Source organism: Macaca thibetana, chromosome 3 (assembly GCF_024542745.1).
Source record: "Macaca thibetana thibetana isolate TM-01 chromosome 3, ASM2454274v1, whole genome shotgun sequence".
Classification (NCBI taxonomy): Eukaryota; Metazoa; Chordata; class Mammalia; order Primates; family Cercopithecidae; genus Macaca; species Macaca thibetana.
Window position 1 is genome coordinate 143,471,271 of NC_065580.1, and position 25,066 is coordinate 143,496,336.

General features: G+C 46.7%; 2 protein-coding genes across 3 annotated transcripts in view; both read left to right on the forward strand.

Moving 5' to 3' along the window:
* Nucleotides 1-25,066, forward strand: part of RAC1 (Rac family small GTPase 1) — a 396,460-nt gene that overhangs the window by 61,483 nt on the left and 309,911 nt on the right. The window lies entirely within an intron of this gene.
* The window catches only part of USP42 (ubiquitin specific peptidase 42), a 59,494-nt gene continuing 45,031 nt past the window's right edge, over nt 10,604-25,066 (forward strand). For both annotated transcript variants that reach the window (XM_050783941.1, XM_050783940.1), the window contains exons 1-3: nt 10,604-10,769; nt 16,913-17,162; nt 20,776-20,976. In XM_050783941.1, the coding sequence (XP_050639898.1) occupies nt 16,922-17,162; nt 20,776-20,976 (442 nt within the window). In that variant the 5' untranslated portion in view covers nt 10,604-10,769; nt 16,913-16,921. The remainder of the gene's footprint in view (nt 10,770-16,912; nt 17,163-20,775; nt 20,977-25,066) is intronic.

Below are 25,066 nucleotides of genomic sequence, written 5' to 3' on the forward strand. Positions count from 1 at the left end.
TATTTTTAGTAGAGATGGGGTTTCGCCATGTTGGCCAGGCTGGTCTTGAACTCCTGATTTCAAGGAATCTGCCCGTCTGGGCCTCCCAAAGTGCTGGCATTACAGATGTGAGCCACCGTGGCCGGCCAGCCCCACTTGCCTTTCTCTACTCAATAACTCTTCCACTACAAGTCAAGGAACCAATTGCTAAGTATGACTATTTGAGTATCACATTTGGGAACCAGGGAAATGACCACTGTGGGCTCAGTGAAGCCAGTAAGGGATGTGGGTCAGAACCAAAGGTATTCACTTGATCCCTTAGCAATAAGGGAACCCTGAGGGTGCTTTAGATCTGCATTAACTTGGACTCTGTAAGCAAAAGCTTGGAAATATCTGAGCAGGTCCCTTTCCCCAGAATATAATTACTGAGTAAATTAAATGATTAGAGGGGCCGGGTGCGGTGGCTCGCACCTGTAATCCCAGCACTTTGGGAGGTCGAGGCAGGCAGATCACGAAGTCAGGAGTTTGAGACCAGCCTGGCCAACATGGTGAAACGCCATCTCTACTAAAAATATAAAAAATTAGCTGGGCGTGGTGGCAGGCACCTGTAATCCCAGCTACTTGGGAAGCTGAGGCAGGAGAATCACTTGAACCTGCGAGGCAGAGGTTGCAATAAGCCAAGATTGTGCCACTGTACTCCAGCCCAGGCAACAATGCAAGACTCCGTCTTAAAAACAAAACAAAACAGGCCGGGCGCGGTGGCTCAAGCCTGTAATCCCAGCACTTTGGGAGGCCGAGATGGGTGGATCACAAGGTCAGGAGATCGAGACCATCCTGGCTAACGCAGTGAAACCCCGTCTCTACTAAAAATAACAAAAAATTAGCCGGGCGAGGTGGCAGGCGCCTGTAGTCCCAACTACTTGGGAGGCTGAGGCAGGAGAATGGCGTAAACCCGGGAGGCAGAGCCTGCAGTGAGCCGAGATATCGTGCCACTGCACTCTAGCCTGGGCGACAGAGCGAGACTCCGTCTCAAATAAACAAAACAAAACAAAACAAACATGGCCAGAGGTCTCTTTGGGGCAGGATTTGGAAAATCACTACTATGTACACTTGCATGGATCTGGCTTCTCCTTTACTGGATGGGTATTTCGATTTTTGTTTTTGAGACAGGGTCTCACTGTTACCCAGGCTGCAGTGCAGTGATGCAGTCACAGCTCAATGCAGCCTAGACCTCCTCAAGCAATCCTCCTGCCTCAGCCTCCTGAGTAACTGGGACCATAGGTGCCAACACACTTGGCTATTTTTTTAAATTTATTTTTTGTAGAGACAGAGTCTTACTGTGCTCAGGTTGGTCTCGAATTCCTAGACTCAAATGATCCTCCTGCCCCAGCTTCCTGAGCATTGGAATTCTGGGTCTGAGCCACCTGGCCCAGCCTGGATGCGTGTTTTGGAATTGAGAACTGGCTCAGGTTGGGGAATCTGGGCAGGTGTTTGTCTTTTTCCACTAAGACAGTTAACCTCAGTCTTCTACACAATCAGGTTTTTATAGATACATAGGTATATCTGGCCAGGCGTGATGGCTCACGCCTATAATCCCAGCACTTTGGGAGGCTGCGGTGGGCGGATCACTTGAGGCCAGAAGTTCGAGACCAACTTATTACTTGGTGCCAGTAAGGACACTGGGAGTATTCTCCAAAGTAGTGTCTCCCCAAGGGGAAGTGACAAGAGGGTTTTATGGGGTGATGTAGAGGGGAGATGGGTGCATCATTGCATGGAGAGGAGGGATCCCAATGGTGCAGATGCAGTGAGTCATCCTGCCAGCCCATAGGCTGCATGTGATGGGAATGAAGCTATAACTTCTTCCGGGATGGATACCTTAGCATGGTCATGCAGAGAATTCACTCAGGTTCATCTGTACGTTGTCGGGGTCTGTCAGGAGCTGGTTTAAACTAACAAGGTGACTGCATTCCTTCCAAGGTTTGGGAAAGAACAGGTGCAGAGCAGGAGGCTGTAAAAACACGCTGATTGCACAAGTTGATTAAATTCCAATAATCCCTGGAGATCCTCCTTGTCTGCTTACAATGATATATATTGTGCTTTTGTTGACAGCCTGTCTTGCCCTGTGTTCCATTAGCCATTGCCTTGGATCCCTGCAAGTCAGTGCCTCCCATCTGCTACTCTGGCTTGCTGCTCACTATAGCAATCATGCCTACCTTCTGCTGCGTAAGCACTGCTACCCAGCCTCTAACACTCCAGGATGCCATCATTCATTCTTTTTCTTTCTCTTTTCTTTTTTCTCTTCTCTTCTCTTCTCATTTCCTTCTTTCCATCCCTCCCTCCTGTCTTTCTTTCTCTCTCTCTTTCTTTCTTTCCCTCCCTCCCTCCTGTCTCTCTCTCTTTCTTTTTGAAGACAGAATCTTCCTCCATCATCCATGCTGGAGTGCCGTGGCATGATCTCGGCTCACTGCAACCTCTGCCTCCTGGGTTCAAGTGATTCTCTTGCCTCAGTTTCCCAAGTAGCTGGGACTACAAGCACATGCCACCATGCCTGGCTGATTTTTTATGTTTAGTAGAGATAGGCTTCTATCATCCTTTTTGCTACCAGACAGCCCAGTTCTGTAACAGCATCTGCTGTTGTTAGCCCTGGCTTATAGATGACAGCCACCTTGGGGTACCATTTTTCCAACACAGCTGATGCTGCCTCTGCCCTCCGTGTTCCTGGTAAAACACTGTTTTCCAGGCCTTGTGATGGAATGTCACCAGCTGGTAGCACGCATTTTAGCATGTCCTCTTCCCAGAGAGTAGCACTCCCTTCCTACAGTATCTACCGTGGAATTCATGGCATCTAAAATTTGGTCCATGTGGGTCTTTTTTTTTATTTGGAGACGGGCTCATGCACTGTTGCCCTGAAGACAGAGTACAGGCTGAAGTGTGCAGTTTCATGATCATAGCTCACTGCAGCCTCCAGTTCCTGGCCTCAAGCGATCCTCCCACTTCAGTCTCCCAAAGCGTTGTGATTATAAGCATGAGCCACTGCACCCAGCTATGTGGGTTATTATTTTTTTTTCTTTCTTTCTTTTTTTTTTAGACAGAGTCTCACTCTGTTGCAAGGCTCTGTGGCACAATCTTGCCTCACTGCAACCTTCAACTCCCTGGTTTAAGCGGTTCTCCTGCCTCAGCCTCCTGAGTAGCTGGGATTACAGGCACGCACCACCACCCCCAGCTAATTTTTGTATTTTTAGTAGAGACGGGTTTCACCATGTTGGCCGGGATGGTCTTGATCTTCTGACCTCGTGATCCGCCTGCCTCGGCCTCCCCAAGTGCTGGGATTCCAGGCGTGAGTCACTGCGCCCGGCCCATGTAGCTTATTTCAGTTGTCAAATACCTGGTGTCCTAGGATGTATCAGAACCTGCCCACCCAGCACCCTTGACAAAGTATGAGATCTGTATTAAAGGATCAAGTACCCACATATCTGTAAACTCTCTCTTATCTGCTCCCCACCCCTCAGCCCTTGATCTAGGCCCCTTAGTGTCCATTCCCAGGCTTATTTTCAGTTTCTGCTGGTGTATATTAGCCTGGTCTTGTAGTTCCTTCAATTTATGTTTCCACTCCTCCCTTAGCAGGCCTGATGGGACCTGATCTTGGTGATTTATCTGGTGGCCAGGGGGATACAGGAACAGAAAGAATGCATTGGTTTCTTGTTTTTGTTTTTCTTGAGACGGAGTCTTACTCTACCTGTCGCCCAGGCTGGAGTGCTGTGCTGTGATCTCAGCTCACTGCAACCTCTGCCTCCCCGGTTCAAACAATTCTTCTGCCTGAAGACAGAGCACAGGCTGAAGTGTGCAGTTGCATGATCATAGCTCACTGCAGCCTCCAATTCCTGGCCTAATTTTTGTATTTTTTAGTAGAGACGGGGTTTCACCATGTTGGCCAGGCTAGTCTTGAACTCCTGACTTCAAGTGATCTGTCTGCCTCGGCCTCTAAGAGTGCTGGGATTACAGGCATGAGCCACCACGCCCTGCCAAGAATGCATTGTCTTGTAGGGTACCTGCCTCATTTGAGGTGACTGCATAGTCTTCGGGTTGGTGGTACCATTCTTGAACAAAGGAGCTTGAAGTTCTACTGACATTAGAGTCCTGTCCTTAGTCTCAGTGTCTCACTCCTTCCTTATCAGAGTCCTGACTTTGGTGTTAGAGACTGATTGTAGCTGACAATTCAACCTTTTCTAATGTTCTGCTCCTTTTAGGTTAAGTCTCATGCCTGGTTTTCAGGACTGTCTGCCCTCTGATTATAGACGCCAGATTGCTGAGGAGGCTCTGCTCTCTGGCTTTCTCACTTTGTGTTAGTGACTAATTGCCTGGAGCCCCATTGTTCCTTCTTTTTTTATTTTATTTTATTTTATTTTTATTTATTTATTTATTTATTTATTTATTTATTTATTTATTTATTTATTTTTTGAGACGGAGTCTCACTCTGTTGCCCAGGCTGGAGTGCAGTGGCGTGATCTCAGCTCACTGCAACCTCTGCCTCCCAGGTTCAAGAGATTCTCCTGCCTCAGCCTCCCAAGTAGCTGGGACTACAGACGTGTGCCATGACACCCAGCTAATTTTTTTTGTTTGTTTTTTATTTTTTTAAGACAGAGTCTCGCTCTGTCACCAGGCTGGAGTGCAGTGGCGTGATCTCAGCTCACTGCAAACTCCGCTTGCCAGGTTCAAGCGATTGTCTTGCCTCAGCCTCCTGAGTAGCTGGGACTACAGGTGCGTGCCACCATGCCCGGCTAATTTTTTGTATTTTTAGTACAGATGGGGTTTTGCCATGTTAGCCAGGATGGTCTCAATCTCCTGACCTTGTGATCTGCCCACCTTCGCCTCCCAAAGTGCTGGGATTACAGGCGTGAGCCACCGTGCCTGGCCAATTTTTGTATTTTTAGCAGAGATAGGGTTCAGCATGTTGGGCAGGCTGGTCTCTAACTCCTGACCTCAGGTGATCCACCTGCCTTGGCCTCCCAGAGTGTTAGGTTACAGGCGTGAGCCACCGCACCTGGCCCATTTTTCCCTCTTCAAAGGATCTGTTATTACCATCCAGGCACAGTGGCTCATGCCTGTAATCCCAGCACTCTGGGAGGCCAAGGCAGGTGGATCATTTGAGGTCAGGAGTTCAAGACCAGCCTTGCCAACATGGTGGAACCCCGTCTCTACTAAAAATACAAAAATTATCTGGGCATTGTGGTGGGTGCCTATAATCCCAGCTACCTGGTAGGCTGAGGCAGGAGAATCACTTGAACCCAGGAGGTGGAGGTTATAGTTAGCCAAGATCACACCACTGCAGTCCAGCCTGGGTGACAGAATGAGACTCTGTCACCAAAAAAAAAAAAAAAAAAACAAACCTCTGTTACTACCAAGTTTCACAAGTCTATTTATTATTATTATTATTATTATTATTGGTAGAGAGTGGGTCTCACTATGTTGCCCAGGCTGGTCTTGAACTCCTGGCCTCAAGTGATCCTCCGGCCTCAGCCTCCTAAAGTGCTGGGATTACAGGTGTGAGTCACCACACCTGGCCCAATTTCACAGTTCTAATGACTACTTCTCCTATATCCTCAAAAACCAGAGAGATTGAATAAGCCAACACATCCCCTTCTACTCATATCCAGCCCTAACTACTCCTCCGAGATGGGAGCCTGATACTGCTCCCCAGGTGTGAGTGTCCCATCCATTGCCTGGAGATTTTTTTTTTTTTTCAATACTGAGTTTCGCTCTTGTTGCCCAGGCTGCATGGTCTCAGCTCATTGCAACTTCCGCCTCCTGGGTTCAAGCGATTCCCTTGCCTCAGCCTCCCCAGTAGCTGGGATTACAGACACCGGCGACCATGCCCGGCTAATTTTTGTATTTTTAGTAGAGACTGGGTTTTACCATATTGGCCAGGCTAGTCTCAAACTCCTGACCTCAGGTTATCTGCTCATTTCGGCCTCTCAAAGTGCTGGGATTACAGGCGGGAGTCACTGTGCCCAGCGCAGAGTACACTTTTATACTCTGTTTCTTAGGGACCATTCTTGGTATCTACTGTCTTTTTTTTTTTTTTTTTTTTTTTTTTTGAGACGGGAGTCTCGCTGTGTTGCCCCAGGCTGTAGTGCAATGGTGCAAGCCCACCTCCCAGGTTCCAGCAATTCTCCTGCCTCAGCCTCCCGAGTGGCTGGGATAATGGGCGCGCGCTACCATGCTCGGCTAATTTTTTGTATTTTTAGAAGAGACGGGTTTCACCATGTTGGTCAGGCTGGTCTCGAACTCCTGACCTCAAGTGACCTGCCCACCTTTGCCTCCCAAAGGGCTGGGACTATAGGTGGTGCCACTGAGCCTGGCTGGTACCCACTGTCTTAAACCAGGATATCTAGAAGTGGGGCTTGAGACAGAATTTAGGTGCACATGATTTAGGTGCAATTTGGCCTTGAGGGGAGCGCTCTAGGGAGGAAGGTAATGAAAGGAAAGGGCAGTGAAAGGAGTGGAGCAACAATATTGTCTCAGTTGGAGATGAGTCTCCCCTTCAGCTAAGAACAGCCTCAGGAGAAGAGGCAGCTGTGAGTTTTTTTTTTTTTTGAGACGGAGTCTCGCTCTGTCGCCCAGGCTGGAGTGCAGTGGCGCGATCTCGGCTCACTGCAAGCTCCGCCTCCCGGGTTCACGCCATTCTCCTGCCTCAGCCTCCCGAGTAGCTGGGACTACAGGCGCCCACAACCACGCCCGGCTAATTTTTTTTTGTATTTTTAGTAGAGACGGGGTTTCACCGTGGTCTCGATCTCCTGACCTTGTGATCCGCCCGCCTCGGCCTCCCAAAGTGCTGGGATTACAGGCGTGAGCCACCGCGACCGGCGGCAGCTGTGAGTTATAAGTAGCAGCGAACACCACAGCAGCAGGGAAGGGATGGGGGCATCCACCAGTAAGGAGGACCTGGGTGGGGCATTAACAGTGCCTACTAGGGGCTCCCTAAATCTGGAGGTCCTCAGAAAAGAAAATTCACCCCTCTTTGACACCTATTGTTCCATGATCCTGTGATCCTCTGGACTTGGGGGTGGGGCACTTGGAATCAGTTTGCATCTTGCATAAAAACCACTTTGGTAAAGGAAACAGGCTAATTTCTGTGGGTCACACAGCTTATAACAACAGAGAAAAAGTGAATTCTCCAGGCAGCATTCACTCTAGATTATACTGTGATCTGGAGAACAAGGTTTTGGGGCCAGTTTATCGTCTCAGCCAAGGCGGTTTTGGGACCAGTTTATCATCTCAGCCAAAGCCACAGCTGTTTGTAGGCAGGAATGTCTTCATATGCTTTATGACTTCTCCATTAACGTTGCCAGTTTGCTACAGTAAGTGGTGCTAGTTCCTTAGAGAAAAGGGTCTCTATGTTGGCTTTGATGGCATGGGGCAAGGTAGAGTGGGGAGGTGTAACCCCCCATCCCCCTCCAACTTTAGAGCCTGTTCTGGGTAGACAACGCCAAGAGATGATTTTAAAAGAATTCCTTTTCTGGCTGGGAGCAGTGGCTCACGCCTGCAATCCCAGCACTTTGGGAAGCTGAGGTGGGCAGATCACTTGAGGCCAGGAGTTCGAGACCAGTCTGGCCAACATGGTGAAACCCCATCTCTACTAAAACTAAAAAAAGAAAAAAAAAAAAAATTAGCCGGGTATAGTGGTGTGTGCTTGTAGTCCCTGAGGCAGAAGAATTGTTTGATTGTTTGAACCCAGGAGGTGGAGGCTGCAGTGAGCCGAGATTGTTCCACTGCACTCCAGCCTGGGAGACAGGGTGACACTCCACCTTAATTTAAAAAAAAAAAAAAAAAAAAAAAAAAAAAAAAAAAAAATTCCTTTTCTATTTAAGTTGCTCAGGTAGTCTCCTAAGTTTTTTTTTTTTTTTTTTTTTTTTTTTGGAGACAGACGGAGTCTCGCTCCGTTGCCCAGGCTGGAGGGCAGCGTCACAATCTCACAATGCTGCAACCTCTGCCTCCCAGGTTCAACCGATTCTCTTGCCTCAGCCTCCCTGTAGCTGGGATTACAGGTGCCTGCCACCACATCCAACTGATTTTTGTATTTTTAGTAGAGACGGAGTTTCAGCATGTTGGCCAGGCTGGTCTCGAACTCCTGATCTTGTGATCTGCCCGCCTCGGCCTCCCAAAGTGCTGGGAGGCACCACACCCAGCCTCTACTAAGATTTAAGGGGCAGCCTGGAGGGGGCCAGTTTGTCAACAGTGTGACATGGAAAATGAAGCCAGGTTGGTGTGGTGGCTCACGCCTGTAATCCCAGCACTTTGGGAGGTCCAAGCAGAAGGATCCCTTGAGGCCAGGGGTTCAAAACCAACCTGGGCAACATTGTGAGAGCCTGTCTGTAAAAAAAATAAAGATTAGCTAGGCGTGGAGGACTGTGCCTATGGGGACACACTGTGGGCTGCACGGAAAAGGCAGCATGGGTGGGCTTTCTATAAGCCGATGTAGTAGTGGGGTGGGGCAGGGTACTGGAATTGAGGAGAGTGTTATGGTTGAAACACATAAAAAAGGAAAGGGAACTTGGAGTTTCTGATGCCAAGCTAAGGAATTTAGACTTTGCTGTGAGCCATAGAATGCTCAGGGGAGTCAAGTGATCTGGCGTTGTTTGGAAGACCACCCAAGCCACAGTAGGATGGGAAGGGAGTGCAGCAACAGAGAAGAGGCTGTTGAGATGGAATTGTTGAGCGAAGAAAGGCTGACTCAGGGAGGGTCAGGACAGCAGCCCCTGGGGAGACCAGGTAAACATGAGTTGGTGTAAAGGGTTAGATCACAAAGGGAGGGAAAGAGACAGAGAGAAAAGGTCTGGTGAGCATAGGAGAGTACCAGGTACTTAATCAATGCAGGGAGGAGCAGGGTCATGGTGGAGGAGAGATGCAGAGATGAACTAGCTCTGTTAGGCCTCAAGGTGGAGAGAGCCAATAAATGATTGGAAGTATGGATCTGGCACTAGGGAGCAAGAGCTGGTCCAGTTGTCTCCTAAGCCTGTACAATGCTAGGATTTGAGATAAAATCTGGACGGGGTGAACAAGGGTCTATTCCTTTCGGAGCCAGGTTTAAAAATTCCCCGCCTGAGGTGAGGAGTTCGAGACCAGCCTGATCAACATGGTAAAACTCTGTCTCTACTAAATACAAAAAATTTAGTGGCGGACATCTGTAATCCCAGGTACTTGGGAGGCTGAGGCAGGAGGCACGCTTGAAACTGGGAGGCAGAGGTTGCAGTGAGCCGAGATTGAGCCATTGCACTCCAGCCTGGGCCACAAGAGCAAACTCCGTCTCAAAAAAAAAAAAAAAAAAAAGAAAAGAAAAGAAAAGAAAACGAAAATCCCTTTCTGTAACTCAGTGTGTGAGTCTGATGGACAGTGGAGCACAGGTGGAGTCAGGCATACTTGAAGGCTGCCTCAGGTCTTGGGCAGTGGCTCCCAACTGTAATCCTAGCGCTTTGGAAGGCTGAGGTGGGAGAATCGCTTGATATCAGAAGTTGGAAACCAGCATGGGTAACATAGCAAAACCCGTTTCTACAAAAAAATTCTAAAAAATTAGTCAGCTGAAGTGGCTCACGCCTGTAATCCCAACACTTTGGGAGGCCACGGAGGGAGGGCTGCTTGAGTACAGGAATTTTAGACCTGCCCGGGCAACTGTTAAGACCTCCGTCCCTATGAAATAAGTGGGCGTGGTGGCGCGCGTCTGTAGTCCCAGCTGCTAGGGAGGCTAAAACAGGAGCATCGCCTGAGCCCGGGAGGTGGCGGCTGCAATGAGCTAGGTCCTGAAATTGCACTCCAGCCTGGGCGACAGACGCTGTTTCTTTTCTTTTTTGAGACAGAGTCTCACTCTAGTCGCCCAGGCTGGAGGGCTGTAGTGCAGAGGTGCGATCTCGGCTCACTGCAACCTCCATTTCCCGGGTTCAAGCAATTCTCCTGCCTCAGTTTCCCGAGTAGCTGGGACTACAGGCGCGCACCACCGCGCCCGGCTAATTTTTTGTATTTTTAGTAGAGACAGGGTTTCACCATGCTGGCCAGGCTGGTCTCGAACTCCTGACCTCGTGATCCGCCCGCCTTGGCCTCCCAGAGAGCTGGGATTACGGCGTGAGCCACCGCGCCCGGCCCAGACCCTGTTTCTAAGAAACAAAAAATAAAGGAAAGGCTGGGTCCGCTAGGCCAAGGGCGGCGCAAGGTAGTTGCAGACGGCGAAGCCCACGAAGCGCAGGATTTCTCGGAGCCGAGTCTGTCTTCGGGGGACGGGGATCCCAGACTCCTGCGCCCCCAGGTGTCCCGCTTCTGGAAACGCGTCTGAGGTCAAGCGCAGGACTAGGCGCAGGCCGGGGGCCCTCAACCGGTAGCGCACCGCCTGGCTCTGCCCAGAGTAACAGAGGGCGGAAGAAGCCCTTTTTCCAGCGCGCAGACGCGCGGCCAGCCCAGCCAATCAGCGCGCTCCCTCTGCCGGCCCGACTGGCGCTCTGGTGACGCGCTACGCCGGGCTTCGCCCACGGCTCTTGGGCGACGGCCCTTCCCACACTCGCCGCGCCTGTTAGCTGCGCGCCGCGCTTCTTGTGCGACGGCCCCTGGGCGGCGGCGCGTTCCGGCGCGGCCCTGGCGCGCCCCCTGGCGGCCCGGAGGGGCGCGGCGGGCGCGGCGCTGACCCGGAGGCGGCGGCGGCGGTGCCCGGATGGAGGCACGTCATTGTCCCCCGCCGGGCGGCTGGGCTGTGTGCGGCGGCGGCGGCGGCGGCCGAGGGGGATGGAGCGAGCGCCGAGCCGGGTCAGGTAAGCTCCCGCCTCCTTCCCGCCCGCCGCAGGCCGGCATGGGGCCCGCGCAGCGCCCCGCTCGCCTGGGCAGCCGCTGGCCCGGCCGCCCCTCAGCCGGCGCGGCCCGCCGGGGGCTGGCGCGGCCCCTCGCCCGCCTCCCCCTCCACAGCCGCGGGCCGCCCGGGACCCCGCCGCGCGCGGGGGGCTGCGGCGCCACCGCCCGCCCGGGCCAGGCCGCTGGGGAGGGGGCGGCGGCCGCGGCTGGCGGGCGCCGGGGTAGCCGGGCTGCGCGGGGAGGCCAGGCCCCCTGGTTGCCATGGACACTGCGCTCCCACCCCCACCCGGCCCCAGCCCGCCCCCTCGGCCCGGGGGCCGGGCAGGCAGGCGGGAGGTTCGGGGCGGCCGGGGTGGGCGTGTGCTGGCCTCTGACCGCGGAGCCCGGCGTCCCTGGCCCGCCCGCCGCCCCCCGCGTGGCTGCCACCTCCCGCTCCGGAGCCCCCTCAGAGCCCGGGGCCGGCCTCCCTGCCCCCACTGCATCCCTAATAGAGACAAACTTTTCCCACCTTGGGCGCCCCCTCCCCAGGTCTGGCCACCTGGTTGCTCCGCGGAGAGTCCGAGGTGCCCACGCCGGGCAGAGCGGTCACTCCGAAGGGAGAGGAGAAGCCGGGCGGCGCGTCCCCAAAAGCATGTGTGCCTGCCTAGCGTTTTTTATCTTCGAGGCAGGAAGAGCCAACTTACCTGGGACAGGGGATCCGTTGCAGATGTTGGAAATGAAAATTGGACGGGACAGGTTTTCCCATCTAGGACTTTAACCCGTCTAATATGCATGCAGTGGAGATGACTTTTGTTGAATGGCTCTTAGGAGGCCGTGGGGTCACTTGTTTATGGGAAAACATGTTGGTTATGTAAAATCAATATCCTTACAGCAAAACTGTTTGAGAAACTAGTTAACGCCTCCTTTTCAAGGTAACCACAGAATCCTAGGTTCTCATTTTGGTGGCCTCTGGAAACGTTTTGAAGAGTTGTAAATTTTAAACCTAATTCTTTTTACTATGTTACTCATTCAAATTGCCTAGGGGATATGAATGATCAGTTTCACTTATTTGCTTTAAATTAGGGTCAGTTTCACTTTCTTTTCTGTATCTTTGAATCAAGTCTACAGTAAGTATTTGGTTTGTAAAGTTTAAGGCCAGTCGTTTTGTTTACTTAAGTGTAATTAAGATCAAGGTTTTGTCTTTTTAAAGCGTGTGTGTTTTCTCTTATAATGGAAATGCTACAAGAACGTGGATTACATTGTTTACGAAGAAGCAGAGTGTAACAGTTTCTTTTTAAGTGTGTTGACATTCTTACCTCATAATGTATGTAGAGTGCCACAGTGTCTAAATAGTGTAACTCTTTTTACAAATGAAAAAAGAATAATGCATTCTAGCGTTTGATAACAAGGGAGACATACCATGTAAGAGACTGGGAATTTTAAGGCTTTGAGTAAAAGACTAGTATTTAAAGCAAAGGAAACACTTGTGAAGTCTCATTCCTCCACACAGATCCAACCTCGATTCACGTTCGTGTTGTTTTTTTGAGACAAGATCTCCCTCTGCTGCCTAGGCTGGAGCGCAGTGGCACAATTGTAGCTCACTGCAGCCTCAACCTCCTGAGCTCCAGCAGTCCTCCCAGCTCAGCCTCCCAAGTAGGTAGGACTACAGGCACACGCCACCACACCCAGCTTATTTTATTTTATTTTATTTTATTTTATTTTTCTTAAAGAGACAGGGTCACACTGTTGCCCAGGCTAGTGTGGAACTCCTGGGCTCAAGCCATCCTCCTGACTTGGCCTCCCAAAGTGTTAGGATTACAGGCTTGGGCCACCATGCCTCACCTGTAGGTGGTTGTTGTTGTTGTTTTTAATGCTCTTGTAACTTTTGTATATCATCACAAGATGTTGCTTAAAAGTCTTGATATTTTTAACAGTAATATTTAGAAGCTTTACTGAAAGTGCAGAACACATAAGCATATGAATCTTGAGTCCTGCATAACATTGTTTAGCTTCAAGAAAGGTTATGTGTGTAGCAGATGGAGTTTAGTTTGATGCCTGGTGGTTTTAGGTCAAGACTTCATTGGCCGAAGATACAGATGAAGACGAATGGGTAGTTTTGGTTTGTTTTTCCACAGTTACAATGCTGTATGGTTAACGATGCCTTGAATTGTGCTTTCCTTAAATTTTTTTCACTTAAGAGGCTTTTGTCCCTTCTAAAAGGTAATTGGAGCAAGTAAAATGGTTTTATTTCGTCATTTGTTAGTGATTGTTCTGAAGGTATGTTTATCCCCCTGTAAATCAAGGTTTTTGCTGCTGTTTAGTGTTACTGTAAATAAGGCTGGATTAACCTTTTCTTATATTTGTTATAACTCTATTTGGGCTTTCTTCTTCTTCTTTTTTTTTTTTTTTTTTTGAGATGGAGTTTTGCTCTTGTTGCCCAGGCTGGAGTGCAGTTGCATGATCTCGGCTCAGTGCAAGCTCTGCCTCCTGGGTTCAAGCGATTCTCCCACCTCAGCCTCCCGAGTAGCTGGGATTACAGGCATGCGCCACCACCCCTGGTTAATTTTGTATTTTTAGTAGAGATGGGGTTTCTCCACATTGGTCAGGCTGGTCTTGAATTCCCGACTTCAGGTGATCTGCCCGCCTTGGCCTCCCAAAGTGCTGGGATTACAGGCATGAGCCACCATGCCTGGCCTCTTCTTTCTTTTCTTCCTGCATTTTTTTCTTCTGTCCCCACACTGTTTCATAATTTCTTTTAACTGTTAGATGAGGAAAAATGTAAACTGTATTTGGAGGATAAGGCTCAAGCTTTCTTCCTGATTGAGGGTCAGCTACCTTTTATTGATTTAAAATTTCAATTCAGTTTTTTTTCTTAGTTCATTGAAATTGACAAGCATCTATTATATTTCTACTTGAGTTCAAAAACTTTAAGATTGGTTTTTTTTTGGTGATAATCTTACCCTAGTGATAATCTTACCCTAATTAAAAATTGCACCAGCCTGGCCAACGTAGTGAAACCCAGCTCCACTAAAAATACAAAAATTAGCCGGGTGTGGTGGCACGCACCTGTAGTCCCAGCTACTTGGGAGGCTGAGGCAAGAGAATTGCTTGAACCCAGGAGGTGGAGAAGGTTGCAGTGAGCCGTGACGGCACCATTGCATTCCAGCCTGGGTGACAGAGCTAGACTTTGTCTCAAAACAAAACAGAACAAACAAATTACAAACAACAAAATTGATGCTTTTAAAAAACAAATTTGGCCAGGCTCTGTGGCTCATGCCGGTAATTCTAGCATTTTGGGAGGCAGAGGCAGGAGGATCATTTGAGGCTAGGAGTTCATGACCCGCCTGGGCAACAAAGTGAGACCCTGTCTCTACAAAAAGGAAAAACCCCAGAAAGTTATTGTGAGCAGCCAGTGTGGAAAGTACATGGGTATTTTATTATCCCTACTTCATTGCATGGGTAATACTTTTTTGTACTTTTACAATATCCCCCCCCCCTTTTTTTTTTCTTAAAGACAGTCTCGCTCTGTCGCCAGGCTGGAGTGCAGTGGCGCGATCTCAGCTCACTGCAACCTCCGCCTCCCAGGTTCAAGCGATTCTCCTGCTTTAGCCTCCCAAGTAGCTGGGACTACAGACACGCGCCATCATGCCCAGCTAATTTTTGTATTTTTAGTAGATACAGGGTTTCAGCTTGTTGGTCAGGATGGTCTCAATCTCCTGACGTCGTGATCCACCTGCCTTGTCCTCCCAAAGTGCTGGTATTACAGGCATGAGCCACTGTGCCCAGCCTCAATATTTTTTAAAAACAAATTTTAAAGGCCATTTCTACTCCAGAGTTTTCTAAGGATCAAATGAGATACTGTATGTAAATCACTCAGCACAAGCTGGTGCTAAAAGCAAATGCTAGTAGTTTTCTGTTTCCAGACTTTGTTCATTAAGTTGTTCTTCACATGTATGGAAAGCTTTCCATATACCAGGTCAGAGGATGTGAATAAGAACATGGTAGAGAGCAGCAAGTAAAACAGCTGTGGAGTAGATGCCAGCACTCTGCCATAGAAATCAGCACAGGGTGCTGTGGGGGCCTTGAGGAGGGGTTTCTAACCCAGTCTTGGGGGAATGGTAGTGTCAAGGAAAGTGTACCAGAGGAAGTAAATTGTAAACTGAGAAGTGGAAGTGTGAACTGGCTGGAGGTGGAAGGATGGAAAAGAGTCGGAGAAAAGAACAGCATGCGCAGAGCCCAGAGAGAGCAGTGACAAAACAAACAAACAAACAAACAAAGACTTCAGCATGGTGGGAATGTGACAGAGGGGTGTTTGGAGAGGTTATTAGGTCAGACAGTGCTAAGTCCAGGCATTAAAATGTTGTGCTATGGGCAGTTGGGCACTCCTGAAAGATGTTCTTTCTTCCTTTCCTTTTCTTTCTCTCTTTTTTTGAGGCAGAGTCTCGCTCTGTCGCCCAGTCTGGAGTGCAGTGGTGTGATCTCATCTCACTTGAACTCCCAGGTTCAAGCAATTTTCCCTGCCTCAGCCTCCCAAGTAGCTGGCGCACGCCTGGTTAGTGTTTATATTTTTAGTAGAGACAGGGTTTCCCCATGTTGGGTGGGCTGGTCTCAAACTCCTGGACTCAAGTGATCCACCCAGCTTGGCCTCACAAAATGCTGGGATTACAGGGGTGTGAGCCACTGCACCCGGCCTTTTTTTTTTTTTGAGACTCAGTCTTGCTTTGTCACCAAGGCTGGATGTCAGTGGTGCATTCTTGGCTCACTGCAACTTCTGCCTCCTGGGTTCGAGTGATTTTCCTGACTCAGCCTCCCGAGTAGTTGAGATTACAGGCACATGCCACCATGCCCAGTTAATTTTTGTATTTTTGGTAGAGATGAGGTTTCACCATGTTGGCCAGACTGGTCTCAAACGCTTGAGCTCAGGTGATTCACCTGCCTCGGCCTCCCAAAATGCTGGGATTACAGGTGTGCACCACCATGCCCGGCTAATTTTTGTTTTTCGTAGAGACAAGGTTTCACCATGTTGGCCAGGCTGGTCTCAAACTCCTGACCTCAAGCGATCTGCCCTTGGCCTCCCAAGGTGCTGGAATTAAAGGCGCGAGCCACCGCACCCGGCCTCCTGAAAGGTTTTCTACACAGGAGTGACATGTAGATGTGGCTGTTGTTGGGCAGTTTCAGAAATATCCCTAACAGCATTCTTTTGACAAGGTGGCATAACCAGAAGGAAGCCTGGCTGGGAATGCTGGACCTGGCTCTCAGTCCCAGTTGCTGACTGGTTGCTGACTCGTTGGGGTCACAGTTGCTTCATTTTATAGGCCCTGGGGATTCCGTCTGATCTCTCATAGGTTCCTTATGAAAATCAAGTTAATGTATGTCCAGCAGTTGATGCAATGCCCAACACATAGAAAATGCTCAATTACTGTTAGCCCTAATATTTTAAAATAGGACTCAGAGAGAAAATTATAATCAAGCCCTTTCGTAACAGATATTTGTGTTCGAGTTTGATGTCAGTAATGGCTTACGGGTTTTGTTTAAAAAGTCATACATTCCGTATAAACGAGCCTCTTAGGAAAAATGGTTTGTTTTAAAGGTGAGATCTCTATAATTGTAATTTTTAAAAATATTATGTATTTCACTTGATGCCATTTGCACTTTAAGCACAAAATTAAGTCTAGATTTTCTGTGTGTAGTTGATGCTTTTCTCTGAGGTATTATACTCAAATTGAAGATTTAGTCAAATATATTCTGTGTATAATTTTTCTAGTTTTAAGCAGTAGAGAAGGAAAATATAGGTACTTAGTAAATAAATAGAATTGAAAATGGAAATGCCCAATTATAAACTGAAACGCCAGACTTTTAGGGGGCATGAAATGAAATGAGAAGTTCTTCTAATCAAATACTGAAGATTTTAAAATAAAGATTGTTGACTTTCAGATTATCATGATGCTAAATGTCCCAAGGAGATTATTACAAACATGTTAGAAAGTGCTGTTGTTTTTATATTTGGGTGATATGTTTGAAAATAACTTTAAAATGACTGGGAACGATTTTCCAAGATCTAGTGGTAGGGTAAGGAGATTGCTTTTCTCACCTGATGAAGCAAATATATACTTTTATTCTTTTGCAGAGTTGAACAATGACCATAGTTGACAAAGCTTCTGAATCTTCAGACCCATCAGCCTATCAGAATCAGCCTGGCAGCTCTGAGGCAGTCTCACCTGGAGACATGGATGCAGGTTCTGCCAGCTGGGGTGCTGTGTCTTCATTAAATGATGTGTCAAATCACACACTTTCTTTAGGACCAGTACCTGGTGCTGTAGTTTATTCAAGTTCATCTGTACCTGATAAATCAAAACCATCACCACAAAAGGATCAAGGTACTGTTTTTCAAAAGAGAGAATTACCGCCAGAAACTCCTGTGTAAATGCTGTTGGTGACTTGGTGGTTTCAGAGAGGGGCTTATTTTGCAAGGCATGAGGCCACCTGAGTAGCCAGCAGAGTTGCATTACTCGATGGGCTTTGTTTTCCTGTTACTTGTCCGTGTTTGACAACAAAGTAGCTTGTTTTTGTTACTAGAATATTATTAGTTTGTTTTATTCCAATTCTTTTAAGGATAAACTTTGTTTTGGTGATAATTGAGATGGGCAAGCATTACATTAACTTGTTAACCAGTAGTTATTCTAGTTCCCTAAGTAGATGACTTTTACAAATTTTGAAGATGTTTTGTAAAATGGTTGTCTTTTGACAAATGAACTTTGCCCAGTTTTTTTGTTTTTGTTTTTTTCCTGGCAGTTAAAAATCATTCGTGGTAATAAAGCTCTTCGAAAGAGAGCAGATAGGCCAGGCACGGTGGCTCACACCTGTAATCCCAGCACTTTGGGAGGCCGAGGCAGGCGGATCGCCTGAGGTCAGGAGTTTGAGACCAGTCTGGCCAATATGGTGAGACCCTGTCTCCACTAAAAATACAAAAATTAGCCAGGCATGGTGGTGTGTGCCTGTAATCCCGGCTACTTGGGAGGCTGAGGCAGGAGAATCGCATAAACCTGGGAGGCAGTGGTCGCAGTGAGCCCGAGATCACACCATTGCACTTCAGCCTGGGCAACAGAGCGAGACTCTGTCTCAAAAAGAAGAAAGATAAAAGAAAAAAAAAGAGAGTATATAACACAAATGTTACATTTGTTATGATGATACAAATGTGGTTACATTTGTTAAAACTCATCAAGATAAATGAGACATTAACACTTTAAGTTGGTACTTCAAGACTTTTGGATTTGAGGACATGAAGATTTGAAATACAGTAGAATTTCCTAGTTAGATTGTTGTTTGGCTTAGAGCATGTAGCCCAGGACAGCTTTGAATGCAGTCCAACACAGATGCGTAAACTTTCTTAAAAACAGTGAGTTTTTTTGTGTTTTTTTTTGTTTGTTTGTTTGTTTTTAAGGCTCATCAGCTATTGTTAGTGTTAGTGTATTTTATGTGTGGCCCAAGAAAATTCTTCTTCCAATGTGGCACGGGGAAGCCAAAAGATTGGACACCCCGTGGCTTCGAGTAGTTTGATCGCCATGTTGTTTTGAGTCCTATTAGCAGATTTCTTTTTTTTTTTCTTTTTTTTGAGACAGAGTCTGGCTCTGTCACCCATTCTGGAATGCAGTGATGCAATGGTGCAGTCTCGGCTCACTGCAGTCTGCCTGCCGGGGTCAAGCAGTTCTCCTACCTCAGCCTCCTGAATAGCTGGGACTACAGGTGTGTGCCACCACGCCCGGCTAATTTTTTGTGTTTTTAATAGAGATGGGGTTTCACCATGCTGGCCAGGCTGGTTTCAAACTTATGATCCACCCGCCACGGCCTCCCAAAGTGCTGGGATTACAGGTGTGAGCCGCTGCGCCCAGACAACAGTAAGTTTCATATTGTGATGTGGGCGTGGGTGTTGCAGTTTGGCTTGCTGAAAGTGTTCTGGGTAGGGGGAAGTTTATATTATGAAACACAACCTAATCGAATGTTGCACATAGAGGTGGAAAGTCCTTCGGCTTCTCTCCAGCAGCACTTTCCCACAGGACCTCTTTCTCCACGGCCTTCAACCTCCTGTCATGTTGCTTGGACTCCTCTCTCTTCTTAGGACTTAACTCACATCTCCCCACTCTGCCCTTTTTTGGGGCTCCCATCTCATTCTCTACAGAATCCTTTCTCTTGTCCTAATTTTGCTCTCCTTTCCCCACCAAGCTGCAGCCTGCCTACGCCTGCCTAAATAACCACTAATATCTCTCTTCAAATGGAGAATGATTCTACATGGCATCTCAGCCTTTTTTTTTTTTTTGAGACGGAGTCTCGCTCTGTCGCCCAGGCTGGAGTGTGGTGGCGCCATCTTGGCTCACTGCAACCTCTGCCTCCTGGGTTCACATCATTCTCCTGCCTCAGCCTCCCAAGTAGCTGGGGCTACAGGCGTCCGCCACCACGCCTGGCTTATTTTTTGTATTTTTAGTAGAGACGGGGTTTCACCGTGTTAGCCAGGATGGTCTCCATCTCCTGACCTCGTGATCCGCCCGCCTTGGCCTCCCAAAGTGGTGGGATTACAGGCGTGAGCCACCGCGCCCGGCCCAGTCTCAGCCTTTTGTTAGAACACTGGGGGACTGCCAAAGCCTTTGAAAAATTAGTCTTGGCCGGGCGCGGTGGCTCAAGCCTGTAATCCCAGCACTTTGGGAGGCCGAGACGGGCGGATCACAAGGTCAGGAGATCGAGACCATCCTGGCTAACACGGTGAAACCCCATCTCTACTAAAAAATACAAAAATCTAGCCGGGCGAAGTGGCGGGCGCCTGTGGTCCCAGCTACTCGGGAGGCTGAGGCAGGAGAATGGCATAAACCCGGGAGGCAGAGCTTGCAGTGAGCTGAGATCCGGCCACTGCACTCCAGCCTGGGCGACAGAGCCAGACTCAGTCTCAAAAAAAAAAAAAAAAAAAAAAAAAAAAAAAAAAAAAAAAAAAAAGAAAAATTAGTCTTACCATTGATGATTTTCAACTTTCCTAAATAAGTTGTTTCTTGAGCTTCAGCTGAGTTCCATTGTCATACTTAGTTATTAGTAATCTGTTGATAATCTTCAAAATGGATAAAACCTTTTCAGGTCACAGGTAGTCTATTCACAAGTGTGTACATCGGTTCCTGACAGCCTAAATTCAAAGCCTGCTTCCTTAATGGTAAAATAGGGATGACATCGGTACCAACCATTAGAATTGCAACCATTTGGCTTAGTAAGGGCTCCCTACATGAGATGACAAGGAGGACAGTTATGGTGGCACTGAATTTGCATCCATGGCAAATGTTACAAGGAGTCAAATTTATCTCATTCTTTCTATTGATTGTATTATTTTTTAAATGTTCAAAGTGGATATAAAAGAGTAATCATAATGAACTTTCATGTGGCCATCAACCAACTTTGACATTTATCAACTTATGGCCAGTTATACTAGCACCTACTTACCTCCCCACGACATGATCTTAAATCCAGTACTTCATCTTTCGCTTGTATTTTAGTGTATACATCTAAAGAGTTTTTTCTAAAAGTCAAAAATGTCTTCGTATGAAAATGCCATTCAGTATTCATATTTCTTTGGTTGTTTTATGTATATATAAATATATACATACATAAAATATTCATAAAATGTGTATATATGTATTTTTTAAGCAGTTGTTCAGAGCAACATCCAAATGAAGTCTACACTTTGCATTTGGTAGATATATGTCTCAAGTTTCTTTTAATCTGTAACCCTCTCCCCTTTCTGTCCTTGCAGTTTGTTTATTGGAAAAACCAGATCATTGAAAATTTCTCATGTTCTGGCTTCTGTCATTTAAAATGTCCCTCTTCCCCCTGTATTTCAGGCAGGCTGGTCATGAGATTACGGATCTTGAACAGATTGAGGTTTGACCAAGTGTTACTATTTATTTAGCTTCAGTATGCAAAGCTTTGTTTCTGACTCTTTCTTGTTTATTTTTCTAGCCCTAGGTGATGGCATCGCTCCTCCACAGAAAGTTCTTTTCCCATCAGAGAAGATTTGTCTTAAGTGGCAGCAAACTCATAGAGTTGGAGCTGGGCTCCAGAATTTGGGCAATACCTGTTTTGCCAATGCAGCACTGCAGTGTTTAACTTACACACCACCTCTCGCCAATTACATGCTCTCACATGAACACTCCAAAACATGTAAGTGTTCTGCGTTGTGTTTGTAGTGTTGTAGTATGCTAACCTACTTTCATTTTTTCCTCTGAAATGAAAGTGAAGAGTGCTATGATTACTAAGAAGTTGGTTTATTCTTTTAGAAACCAAGGAGGAGAATTCATTATTGGTATTCAGGTTGCTTAAAAAACATTTTGCACCTAATTGGACCTGTGAAGGTATTTAAAAAGGAACATTTTATCAGCATTTGGCATTTCTGAACTCCTTGTTGGTTTTCTACACTTACTAAAAAAAAGTGACAGAAATATCTGACATTAGCTGGGCTCACACCTGTAATCCCAGCACTTTGAGAGACCGAGGAGAGAGGATCACTCGAGCCCAAGAGTTGGAGACCAACCTGGACAACGTAGTGAGACCCCCTCTCTACTAAAAATAAAAATAAAAAAAAAATTAGACTAGTGTGGCAGCACACACCTGTGGTCCCAGCTACTCAGGAGGCTGAGGCAGGAAGGTCACCTGAGTCCGGAAGGTTGAGACTGCAGTGAGCTGTGATTGCACTGATGTACTTCAGCCTGGGCAACAGAAAGAAACCCTGTCTCAACAACAGCAACAACAAAAGTCTGATGCCAGCAACTTGGGACAAGCAGAGTTAAGAAATCCTGCCTCTCCTGGCATTTATACCATGTTGGAAGGCTTGATTCATTTACAGGCTTGTAAGCCTTAGAGGAGAGGGACTCTCTCGGCACTGCCCCCAACCTCCTAGAATTCAGACTAGACTTTCCCTTTAGCATTTGAGAACCTCATCTTCAACATACATGGCAGGAAATCAGTTAAAACTTATTAAAATGTCTTTAATTAGATGGAAGCCAACTCAGTGGTTGACTATCAACCTTCAGGATTTGGAACATCCATTTTTGAGGTTTTGGCCTTCTCCATATGTTGTAAATATCCTTCATTCTTTATCAATGCAGTCTTCCTCTTCTTTGATCTAAATTAATGGCTCAGATTCATGTGTGTATGTTCTGGTGCTATTCGTTAGTTACTAGGATTAAAGAAAAAAAAAATCCTTGGTTTCTTTTTGAATAGTTCTTTACTTAATGGAGAATATAAATTGGTTATTTTAAAACTGATTTTTTTTTTCCTCCAAAGAGCCAAGTAATGCTTGTAAAGAATTTGGAAAGTACAGAAAAATTTAAAGAAACCAAAGAAAAATCACCTAGAATCTCACCACCTACCTAGAGGTGTTTGTTATACCAAGGGGTTTTAAATTACAGAATGAACGTTCTGTTTGCCCTCATTTTCTCTCTTTCTAAGTCCATAATTCATTCCCCACAGACAGCTTTCCTCTCACTTTTGCGCTTAATGAAAGTAGGGTGTGGATGAAAACCCAGCACTAGCACCTGGACAGCAAGAGAGAGGACCAAGACAAAATTCAGAAGCTCCCGGTGTCCAGAATTAGGTGCCTATCTTTTATGCTACTGGTAGTTTTTGCGCTTGCTTCCTCCTCCCTCCCTCCCTCCCTCCCTCCCTCTCTTTCTCTCTCTCTTTTCCCAGCTTTACTGAGGTGTGATTGATATATACCAAATTACACATATTTAAAATATATAATTTGATGAATTTTGACATCTGTATGCACCCATGAAACTAGCATCAAGATCAAGCTAATGAACATGTTCATAACCCTCAAAAGTTCCCTGATGTCCCTTTGAAATCACCCTTTCCATCCTTTCCCCACCCTCATCCGCTCCTGCCAGGCAACTACTGATCTGCTTTCTGTCACTATAGATGAATTAGTTTAGATTTTCTAGAATGTTGCTTATGTGGAATTGTACAATGTATGTTCTTACATTATCTTGCTTCCTTCACTCAGCATAATTCCTTCAACATTGTTCCATTTGTGCCATGTAGCATCACTTCATCGTATTGTTGAGTAGGATTCCATTTTATGGCTAGATCACAATTTGTTTCTCCATTCGTCTGTTGATGGGCATCTGGGTCATTTTTCACTTTGTGCCATTACAAATTAAGCTGCTATGAACATTTGCAAACAAGCCTTTGTTAGGATATGTTTTCATTTCTCTTAGGTAAATATCTAGGTGTAAAATGGCTTGGTCCTGGGGTGGGTGTGTACTTTAACATTTTAAGAGTCTTCCGGCCGGGCGCGGTGGCTCAAGCCTGTAATCCCAGCACTTTGGGAGGCCGAGACGGGCGGATCACGAGGTCGGGAGATCGAGACCATCCTGGCTAACACGGTGAAACCCCGTCTCTACTAAAAAAATACAAAAAACTAGCCGGGCGAGGTGGCGGCCGCCTGTAGTCCCAGCTACTCGGGAGGCTGAGGCAGGAGAATGGCGGGAACCCGGGAGGCGGAGCTTGCAGTGAGCTGAGATCCGGCCACTGCACTCCAGCCTGGGCGACAGAGCGAGACTCCGTCTCAAAAAAAAAAAAAAAAAAAAAAAAAGAGACTTCCAAACTTTCCAAAAGGGATTGCAGTGTTTTATAGTCCCACCCCTGGTGAATGACGCTTCCATTTGCTCCACATCCTTCCCAATACTTGGGGTGGTCAGTGTTCTTCAGTTTTAGCCATCTCCATAGGTGTGTAGTGTGGTAGTATTTTGTTGGGGTTTTAATTTGTACTTTCATAATGAATAATGCTGAACATCTTTTCATGTGGTTATTTGCCATCTGTATATTTCCTTTGCTAAAAATGCCTGTTGAAATCTTTTGCCCATTTGAAAACTGGTGGTTTTCTTATTGTTGAGCTTAGAGAGTTCTTTGTATATTCTCGATATAAGTCTTTTATTATATAGGCTGGGATTTGTCTTTTGATTCTTTTCAGCGTCTTTTATAGAGTGCATTTTTTGTTTTGGGAAATTTCATTTCATTTTTTTTTTTTTTTTAAATTCATTGTGCTGTAGGTGTTTTAAGAAATCTTGGCTGAGTGCGTGGTTCATGCCTGTAATCCCAGCACTTGGGGAGGCTGAGGCAGGTAGATCACTTGAGCCTAGGTTTTCAAGACTAGCCTGGGCAACATAGGGAGAACTCATCTCTATATAAAAAAATCAAAAATTAGGCCAGGTGTGGTGGTTCATGCCTGTAATCCACTGTTTTGGTAGGCTGAGACTGGTGGCTCACTTGAGTTCAGTAGTTTGAGACCAATTTGGGCAACATGGTGAAACCCTGTCTCTATAAAAAATACAAAAATCAGCTGGGCTTAGCGGTGCGCGCCTGTAGTCCCAGCTGCTTGGGAGACTGAGGTGGGCGGATCACTTGAGCCCAGGAGGTTGAGGCTGCAGTGAGCCGTGATTGTGCCACTTTATTCCAGTCTGGGTGACAGTAAGACCATGTCTCACGGAAAAAAAAAAGTCTTTGCCTACCTACAGGCCACAAGTATTTTTCCTGTATTTTCTTCTAGAAGTCTTACAGTTTTAGCTTTTTTTAGGGGGGTCAGTGATCCATTTTGAGTTGATTTTTGTTTGTGGTGTGAAGATGGAGCAAGTTTATTTTTTGGCACATGGATGTTCAGTTGTTCCAGCACCGTTTGTTGGAAGGATAATCCTTTTGCCACTAAATTGTCTTCGCACCTTTATCAAAAATCAGTTGGTTGAAGCACCAGAGACAGAAGAAAAAAAATCAGTAAACCATATAAATACGATCTATTTCTGGATTCTATTATGTTGTACTGATCACTTGTTTATCTTGACACCATAGCACAATATCTTGATTACTATATATTTTAAAGTTTTGTGGCCAACTTCAGTGGCTCATGTCTGTAATTCCAGTGTTTTGAGAGGCCGAGGCAGGAGGACTGTTTGAACCCAGGAGTTTGAGACCAGCCTGGGCAACATGTCAAGACTGTCTCTACAAAAAAAAAAAAATTAGCTGCATCTGGGAACTCATGCCTCTGGTCCTTGTTATACTTGGGAGGCTGAGGCAGGAGGATTGCTTGAGCCTAGGAGTTTGAGGCTGCCGCAAGCTATGATTGCACCACTGTATTACAGCCTGAGTGACAGAGTGAGACGCTGTCTCAAAAAAAAAGTTTTGGAACCAGGTAAGTTCTCCAATTTTGTTCTTTCTCCGAGTTACTCTGTAGCCTGGGCAACATTGTGAGACCTCA